This window comes from Chaetura pelagica, unplaced genomic scaffold, assembly GCF_000747805.2.
Source record: "Chaetura pelagica isolate M959 unplaced genomic scaffold, ChaPel_1.0 scaffold37, whole genome shotgun sequence".
NCBI lineage: Eukaryota > Metazoa > Chordata > Aves > Apodiformes > Apodidae > Chaetura > Chaetura pelagica.
This window is the reverse complement of record NW_009954567.1, coordinates 6,513,056-6,522,529: the sequence shown is the minus strand read 5'-3', so window position 1 is coordinate 6,522,529 and position 9,474 is coordinate 6,513,056. Positions and strand designations below refer to the sequence as shown.

At 36.7% G+C, this 9,474-nt stretch overlaps 1 protein-coding gene across 1 annotated transcript in view; it reads left to right on the top strand.

Annotated features, from left to right (window-relative positions):
* Nucleotides 1–9,474, top strand: part of LOC104395693 (betaine--homocysteine S-methyltransferase 1) — a 19,219-nt gene that overhangs the window by 4,271 nt on the left and 5,474 nt on the right. The window contains exons 3-6 of the mRNA XM_010005423.1: nucleotides 2,219–2,351; nucleotides 6,348–6,466; nucleotides 8,429–8,620; nucleotides 9,166–9,313. Of these exons, the coding sequence (XP_010003725.1) occupies nucleotides 2,219–2,351; nucleotides 6,348–6,466; nucleotides 8,429–8,620; nucleotides 9,166–9,313 (592 nt within the window). The remainder of the gene's footprint in view (nucleotides 1–2,218; nucleotides 2,352–6,347; nucleotides 6,467–8,428; nucleotides 8,621–9,165; nucleotides 9,314–9,474) is intronic.

Below are 9,474 nucleotides of genomic sequence, written 5' to 3'. Positions count from 1 at the left end.
TGCAAGTTCATTCGTAAGAGCAAATGTAAAGCAGTGAAAAGACAGCTCAAAAAAGGCTTGATTAACTTTTTACAAATACCATGTCTTGTTATTTAATACCAGATACGTGCACTACCAGATCACCTGGCAGTACAATTTTGATCTGCATTGAGCATAAGCTCACCCGTAGGTCTCTGGGGCAGAGCAAAACAACGTTGACGCTGAATTTGTACTAGCTATATGCTGGTTGAACCAATGGCATTTTACCCAGTATAGATAAAGTAAAAATGGTGTGAAGAGATTATGCCAAACCTATAAGAAAGAAAAATGCTTCTAAATCCTAGCAGTGACTTATTTAAAAAAGCTGTTAGGTGCAGTACATTTAATATAATACCTACATATTATGTCAACATGTATATATTACTTAACATTAACAAGCAACAACTGAGGCTGCTTGTATGTTAAAGATTTTTTTTATTTTTTTTTTCATCCACACTCCTGTTCTCAACATACTAAGCTTCTGAAGCAGGATGCATCTACGAAAGATTCCTTGGCAGACAGAGGAAGCAGGGACTCAACCAGTGATCCCTTGGATGCCTTTCTCTGGCCCCATTTGATGCATTGTGTTGTAACTGCAAATTAGTTAATTGAAAACACAATCTTTACAAAGCCTCCTGACATTTACACTTAGAACAGAATTGCTCTAGTAGACTGACATGACTTGCACGCTTTATTATTATATTTGGGCAAATCCACAATGTGCAACTAAACGTGATGCAGAGATCTGCAAGCAAAGACTTGGCCGAGCTCGTACACTTGCACAGCAGCACTGAACAAAGAAGTCCTGTGCCTTTGCTGCTATGTCAGTGCCTGAGCCAAAAATGCCAACCCTCTCAGCCAGGTTTTTAGCCTCCAAGTATCTTCATGCTGCTATGCCTGGCCCTGAAACTAGTATATTTGGCACTGTACTCCTTCTTGTTGGAAAGGAATACTCTCATCCTGCCTGAAGGGTGGTGATGAAACATCACAAGTGTTTGACTTTTCTGGTTATATGGTGTGAGATAACTGGAATAATGAAGGAGAAATTATCAAGAAAAAAAAGCTACGAAAAGTTGGAGGCTAATTGTTAAAAACCCTTTCCTCTCAGCACGAAAACCACACTCAACTCTATATCCACAAGGCTTTAATTTTTCCTACTCCCTCAGATTTAATCTACTGAAATGCCAGTGAGCCATCTAGAAAACTATGGAGGGAAAATTCAGTCTTACCTTTGACTAATTCTTTTCCTGTACTCACTACCTTTGTTAATGTAATGGGTCTGCATTTATCTACTTTTTAAAATAAGTAGAATTATGGCTGTAATCCAGTTGCAGAAAATAGTACTACTTAGTGTAATAGCAAAGTACTCCTTTAAAAATTTGAATAAGCCAATGGAGCAAGTAAATTAATAAACAAACAAGTAAATAAATGGTAGGTGCAACCAATACATATTGTTCTCATGTTTTTCAGTTTTACAAAATAAACAAATAAATAATTTGAAATTTACCAGTTTCCTTGCATGGCATTTAAGGCAGAAGTAAGGGTAAGCACAGGGTGCTTGCTTTGTTTGTTAACTTGACATCTTAAAAGATTTCAGAGCTGTGCAAAACAAGCAGGATTTTCCTTTTTTTTTTTTTTTTTTTTTTTAAGTCCAGCTAAGCAAATCCAGGCCGGGTAAAAGTCCATCAAAAAAGGAAGTCCAGCATTCTAAGCTGTGTCTTATTTGGTAGGAAAATGTTACATGCTTACTTTTATGTGAGGCCTGTTATGCTATCTTGTGTCCATGCTTCTTGTGCCAAATCAAGAGGTCATTAATATTAGTGTTTCATTTTAAAAGTTTCTCCTGTATTTTACAGCAAAATTTAAGACAGTGCTTTACTTTCATAGGAATGGAATTGAACCATTAACTTCTAGTTCTGGGGACTACGTCTCTGGAATACAATCAAACTGTGTAATGAAAAGTCTTACATAATGCATGCACAAATATTAAATCCTTACAATGCAAAGCAGACCACCTACCATTCTTTAAAGAGAATTTAAAGAAGGCAATTAAGTACGTTTTATTATTATGGCAAAGATGATTCTGGCAGCGCCAAGTACTTACGCCTGCTTCACAAATACAGAAAATTGCAACAAAGACAAAGGAAGCCTAGAGAAATGAAGAACTGTGATTGTTAACTTTTTCTCCTGCTTTCTTTAGGGTATTCTGGAGCGCTTAGATGGTGGAGAAATTGTGATTGGAGATGGAGGATTTGTCTTTGCTCTTGAAAAGAGAGGATATGTAAAAGCTGGGCCTTGGACTCCTGAAGCAACAGTAGAACACCCAGAAGCAGGTCAGTTTTACGAGGAACTGATAATCCTGTAATGAATGTAAACACAGTTGATTAAATAAAAATTATAGAGGAGCTTCTACTAGGTTTTTGTATAGAACTGTTTCTTGACACTGTTGAATGACATTGTTTAAACTAGCCTAATAATCTGTAAACCAAATGCTCATCTTACCCCTTTTTCTTGCTCTCAACACAGGCCAAAAGCAGTTTTCTGAGTAAGAATATGAGTAGTGAGAACATATAGTGATACCTTTCCAGGATGCTCTCACAGACTTCAATAATTTGCAGCCCAGGGTGTTTTTGAGCCAGATGTAGTATCTTTGTATTTAATAATGATTTCTCTCTCACAGATTTGCCCAATCTGTCTGTGAGCTTGTATAAAGCTTATAATTTAAAACATCTTATAAAAAAAGAATTCTGCATTAAACTATCTGTTTTCCAGCTATTCTAGGACTTCCAGATTGTTATACATTAATATAGCTTGTTAACTATTTTTTTCTGGAAAATAGCAGATTTTAATAAACAATGGAATGGAAGAGGAGCATTTAGTGGATCCACTGTGAAAAGAGTAATGATAAACCTAAGAACTGCAATAAACATTTAATGGAGTAACTCACTTAAGGCGGAGGGAGACAAAACAAGGAATCATTTTATGTCTTCCAGCATAAGGATTATAGTGTTTAGCATAAGTAGTGCAAAAGCAGATGCTAATATCTATTCATGTATGCTTCACTACAAGAATTTGTCCTGGTAATATGATGTGCCACAAGCTGATGGGTAATATCCTGGGGTAAAAAAAAATTATGTGGTCTGTTTTAAGTGTTTTCCCTTCTAAATTAGTCTTTTTACTGTGCACAGAGGGAAGAAGGAGAGAGGTATTACCCCTCTGTATTATGTTGCTTTGTGCACCTTACCCATTTATTCCCCCTAATCCTTTTCATCCTTCAAGGGTCACTTTACATGTAGCCTGTCTAACTTAGGGTCACAGACATCCTTAGATAATGTAGAGTTCTAGCAAAGGTTAAAAGGTTGATAACCTAATTTGCTGACTCTTGCCTCTGTAAAAAACATCCCATCACTTCTGCTTCTGTTTATCTTCAACCTCTACATTTATCTTCCCCTACCTGTTCCATCTTACAAATCCTAGCATTTATTCCATGCTCTTTACTTTGCCTTTGCTTACTTTGCACCTCAAAAGCCCTTGACCCTCTCTCTACATGTTCTTTCATGAAGTGCAGGTCTCAGTCCATGGGAATGCACAAGACATTGCCTTATATAAAGGTAGTTGCAGATGGCATAAATAGGCTAAATTGGCACATAGTTTGCTTAAATAAGTGATCAGTAGTCATGGGTTAGAATCCTGCTGTATAAGAATTGCTACTGAGTTGATAGACCATATTGCTCATGTCTGTAACATAGTTATAAAATTTTTATAAACCTTACAGGCTATTTATAAACACACCCTTGGCTGGAAATGTATTTGTTTTAGTGCAGTGTGCTGCCTCCCCTACATTACTGCTTTTTGCTCCTGCATGCTCAAGAGTCATGTTACTTTGCAAGCAAGTGCAAAGAACAGAAGGAGCAACTGGGTGAGCCAGCTGGTGTAAACCATACGACTACCAGACCTTCTTGTCTATGTAAACGAGAGAGAAGGAGGAAAGTCCTGAGATGAAAAATGAAAAAAAAGAGTGAGTTAAAGGCCACTGTCTCCATTACAAAAAAGGAGAAGTTTTAACAGGCAGACAAGTTTAGAAATGGGATCTAAATATTTCTTCTGAGCCAGGTTAGTTATTGCTCTGCAGTGAGCAACATGCAGAGATACTTAAGTGCCCCATCTCCTGTCTGTGTCCACCAGCTTGTGGTGGATTGAAATGAAAACTCAGTGTTATACATCTGACTTCTAAAATGCATGAAATTGTTAATAGTTTAGCCTCATATGTGGGTTATATCCCCATTTCTCAAATACTGGAGGAAAACACAGCTTCATGCTGGAAGTCACACGATAAATAAATTACAGTGGTTTGGTGTTTTGATAGTGCAGACTGCTGTGGGCTTGATCACAGTAACAGCATATTCTACTGGTAAAAACTATTTGCCTGGGATTGAGTAAGATTCAGTCTGATGCTTGAAACACTATTCTTTCCCTCAAAATGTAGACTCATGCAAGAGTCTCCTATTCACATACCTGATAGTTTGGGATACAGAGTTCCTTATTCCTATGTGTTAGTTTATGTTTCATTTGCCTACCTGTGTGACAGTCCTTATTCACACAGTTACCAAACATTATTCTAGGAATGAAAGAATCATATTTAGAGAGCATTAACCATAGGGGTAAACAAATCTGATTTATTATGGAAATATCATACAGCATTTGTGGAAAATATTTCTAGATTCTTTTTTTCATTTTCCCATTTCTTGACTAGTTTTCATCAATGTTTTCTCATGAGAAGAATAGAAAAAAAACATTAGAAACAGCCAGAGACAGCCCTTTCAGTTGGGATCAGTAGCCTATTCTAATGCTGTGGGGAGAAGAATACTCCCTGCATTAGGAATGTTTTGATTTCGTGTAAAGGTTGTAAAACAAATTTGATCCTGGCAGTTCAGGCATTTTGAAATTGCAGAGACGTTTTGAACTGTAGCCCTGCTATAATCTTTGTGCCTGCATAGGTCTTCCTTTGTGACTGCTGTGAAAAGAAGCTTTTTCTTAAATTATACTGTGTTACTCAAAGAATTAGAAATTAAATACTGTACTAGTAGAGAAAAGTGAGGGACACTACACGGTTCCTTCACTGAAAGCAGACGTGCTTGTTGTGTGCACAGGTGGCAGCAAGCAACTCAAGCTGCTGTTTGAGCTTCTCTGGCATAGAAGGCTGTGTTTTTTGCAGCTGAAGGAGGAATTTTATTCTTGTGACACATTCACACATTTCCCCAATAACACAGGATGTCTGTAGACAATGAGGAATGATAAGCCAGGACTTCAGGAAAACTTCTCCAAGCATCTGCCCCAGAAACTGCAGTATTTGTGTGTCTGTATACAGTATCTAGGGAACCAATTATTCCTGAATTTGCTATAAGCTATTGGGCATTTTAACTCTGTTTTACATGATCAGTAGCATTCTAGAAATTACTGTAATTTTTGTTTTCTGGGTATGTATATAAAATCAACTGACAGCTCCTGGTTTGTTCCTGCTGTGGCAATTGCAGTGTACTGCTTAAAGCGAAGAACGCAGAACTACAGAGACCACTCCCAAAGTCCTAATGCAGGAAATTCGTGCATTAAAAGTAATGCCAATGTTTCCTTCAAAAGAAGTTTTGGGTCTGTAGTAAAATCATCATGTGCTGCCTTATGAGAAGAATTAACTCTGTGCTGTGAGTCACTTTTCTGGAGTAACAAATAATCTTTCAATTAAGCATGCATTTAGCAAACCAGAGCTTTTGTTTTGGCTGACTAGACTCAGCTAGAGTTTTATAGGGGGAGGAAACCAGAAAATACAGAAGAGAGCAGGTAACACAACACTTTATTCTTGAATATAAATAGAATCTTGTCCTTCAATTTATTGCCCCAATACTTTTTTTCTGTTTTCTTCTTCATAGGCTAGAAGCTAAGAAAATATGGCTGTTTCATTTTATGATCTATCTGGTATTCCTTGTTATGCTTTCACGGTCTTTTCTCAGGTGTCTGCTTTCCTTTCCTAAACCACTATGCAGTTCTATAAAGTGAAATTTGGAGGTCCTATGGACTGCAGAAAGTAGAAAATCTTCAGTTATTCTTGGCAGAGAATAACTAAGGAGGAAGTTTTTTACCTAATGTTCTGAAATTGAGAAGGAAGGAGTTCTACGCAGTCTGGAGTACTGCATCAACTCTCTCCTAATGCCTTTTCTAGCAAACAGTGTCACTTATTTTACAGAAACAATATTCCAATAAATATTTAAATTTGGGATAACAACAATAGTAACTGTACAAAACTTCTTTTCTTTGCCTCTTTTAATTCTTTGCAGTCCGTCAGCTTCATCGGGAGTTCCTCAGAGCTGGATCCAATGTTCTGCAAACATTCACCTTCTACGCCAGTGAGGACAAACTGGAGAACAGAGGCAATTATGTAGCTGAGAAAATAAGTGTGAGTAAAACACTGTATTGATGGACATATGAAATAAATGGATCATTTCAAAAGTTTTAGTAGGGAGGTTATCGAGTACTTTCACAGTTTGTTGTAACATACCAAGGACCAAGGAATGAGATTATGCAATTTTAGCATTTGTGTTGCAAGGAAGAAAAGGTTAAAGGACAAATAAATAAAGATAAAGAACAAAGAACAAAATAGGGCAAGAGTGAAAATAGGAAAGAGAAGGTTCACATAATATTTTTTCCATCTGAGGAGATCAGTTTACTGGAGTTTTGATACAAAGAGTATAGGGAAGACTAAATGCACAGAGAGAAAAATCAGGTGAAAAAAAAATGGTTTAACATCCAAAGAAACAAACCAACTGCAAGAATGGTGTAGAATCCTAGAAGAAAATAAATGGCTAATGAGAATGGAATGGTTTTCTGAACCATGTCTTCAATAAAGTAACAACTGGAAAACCTAAGCTATATACTGTGGTCAATATTCCTCTTCTCGTGTAAGGGTCATCTGTTAACAGCAACAGAAGTAGCATGTTAGTGTTTTCTTAATCCACGCACAAAGGAGTTGTATGATAATGGGTGTGCTCACTAGATACAGGCCCAGTTCTGCTGGAACTTCTGGCACAAACATTTATAGATTTGCCATAGAGTGTTTTCTCTGATCCTTTCTCCTTTGGACCTATTGTCTATTTCAGCCTCTGCAATGTAGAGATGATTCTCCATGGGCCAGGAAGGAAGGAGTATCTCTGTATCTGTGAAGATATCCCAAGTCAGAAATCAGAGCAATCTGGACACTAGGGAAAAACTCGAGTATTGATTAAGATGTCCTATCAAAATGTCATGACCAAATTCATCTAAAATGCTGCACCTTTATGTTCAATATACGCAACATTGAAATGTCTGAAGCAGTAGACCCAGAAACACACTGCCCGAGGAACAAACGCTGCTGCAACTCTTGCTCCCACGCAAAATGTTGAGGGCTGGGACAGCACCTAGTATTGGGAATGCATTCCAGCAAAGCTTTCAGGATGGATTTGCTGCCAGTTCTAGAAGCAGATTCATCCAAGCTTTAACTGGTTTATGGCTCTGCCTACTGGAGCTGCCAAACATTTACCTGAGGACAAGTGGAAATGGAAGACAATCTGCAATGGCATTAAAAATTAGCTGGGTCTTCTGAGGCAGTTGTGCAAAAGTTGCAGCTGAGATAAACTTATGTGGATTCTAACTAGTCCCTGGGCTGAAGAGAAACCTGCTCTAATCAGTACTTGTTATCTATCCCAAATAATGATTCCTTTCCCAAAATATTTTTTTTCCCAGTTTAACCTCTTTTTCTCAAGCTGTTCTACTCATCCTGATATAGGTATAGAGGGAATGTGTCTTTCATTATAGGTGATTAGTTAATCACATATAGTGACAAGTTTCCCCTTACTATTCTTAAATTGGTAATTTTAACATCAGATAATTAATGAGTTTTAAAAGCTTTAAATAATTATATGAATATTATCTCTTAAATTTTGAAAACTACTGAAATACTAAAATACATTAAAAAAAAAAAAAAATGGAAAACTGATTGAAATTGCTGCATGGTTTTTTTTCCACCCACAAAAAAAGTCAGAATAGAAGAATACACTCAAGCATTACCAACTTATTTTCTAAGAGGCAAAGAAAATTCCACTTCATGCCAAATATTTGCTCTTTATAGACTATTTGTGTAAGATGTATTTATCTTTTTTTTTAATATTGATAAAATGATAACTTAGAGGTGGCAAGAAATTAGTTTCCTGTTGTTTGGGATTTTTTTGAAATGCTCTAATTTTCCTAATCAATATTATTTAAAGATCCATTTAAATGAGAAAAGAGTATGTAGAAGCCATTATGGCTTTTGAGTCTTTTCGTGCTCTTAAAGTACATGCATATCTCTTGCCAGGTAAAACTGACATAATCTATATTCAAACAGTGCCAGAAAGTGAATGAAGCTGCTTGTGACATTGCAAGAGAAGTGGCTAATGAAGGCGATGCTTTAGTGGCTGGAGGAGTCAGCCAAACACCATCATATTTAAGCTGCAAGGATAAAGCAGAGGTGAAAGCAGCCTTCCGAAAGCAACTAGAAGTCTTTATGAAGAAGAATGTGGACTTCCTTATTGCAGAGGTAAATTTGTAAAAAAGCATATGGCTTAAACTGGCACAGTGTTAACTTTAAGCTGTCTAGTCTATGTTAGGGAGTAGAAAAGTTTTCTATTATCTTGTTGTTCCATTAGTAGTAGGTGTTTTTCTAAATGCAGAACAGCATCTGCAAGTGTTCTAGAAAAGGATGTTGAAACCTAAATTTGTACTTCAGTCAAGTCAAATTCTGTACTAGTACAAGGAGGATAGATTAATGTGATCTTGACTAGTTCCTGTTTCCCTCCATACACTGTAAGCAATCAGCCTAAGGTGACTTTTCTAGATGAAAATAGTTCTTTGAGGATTTAACCTGGATTATCTTCCAGTATGGGCATTCTTACTCTGAAGGAAGAGTATAATTACTTTTATATAGTTATACTTACCGACTTTCAAAAATTCGTTCTTAACTCTGTGTTCAGTGAACCCAATTGAATTCTGCTAGTGTAAATAAGCAAAGGATCAAGTAACTGGTGAATTTGAATATGTTTATGCTTCATCTCCAAGAAAAAAAAAAAAAAATATTTCTTTCAGTATTTTGAGCATTTTGAAGAGGCTGTCTGGGCAGTTGAAGTTCTAAAAGAATCTGGAAAACCAGTTGCAGCTACAATGTGCATTGGTCCGGAAGGAGACATGCATGGTGTGCCCCCTGGACAATGTGCTGTCCAGCTGGTAAAGGCTGGTAAGAATCTGGCTTAACATACCCTTTTAAAGTATGGAACAAAGTAAAGCTTTTAAGTATTGAGATAAATAAATGTGTATCTCAAGTAGGTAGGTTCCCAATTATTTCTGATAAAAGTTTTGGCCTTTTAAAAAAGATTTTTGGGAAAAAAAAAAAAAAAA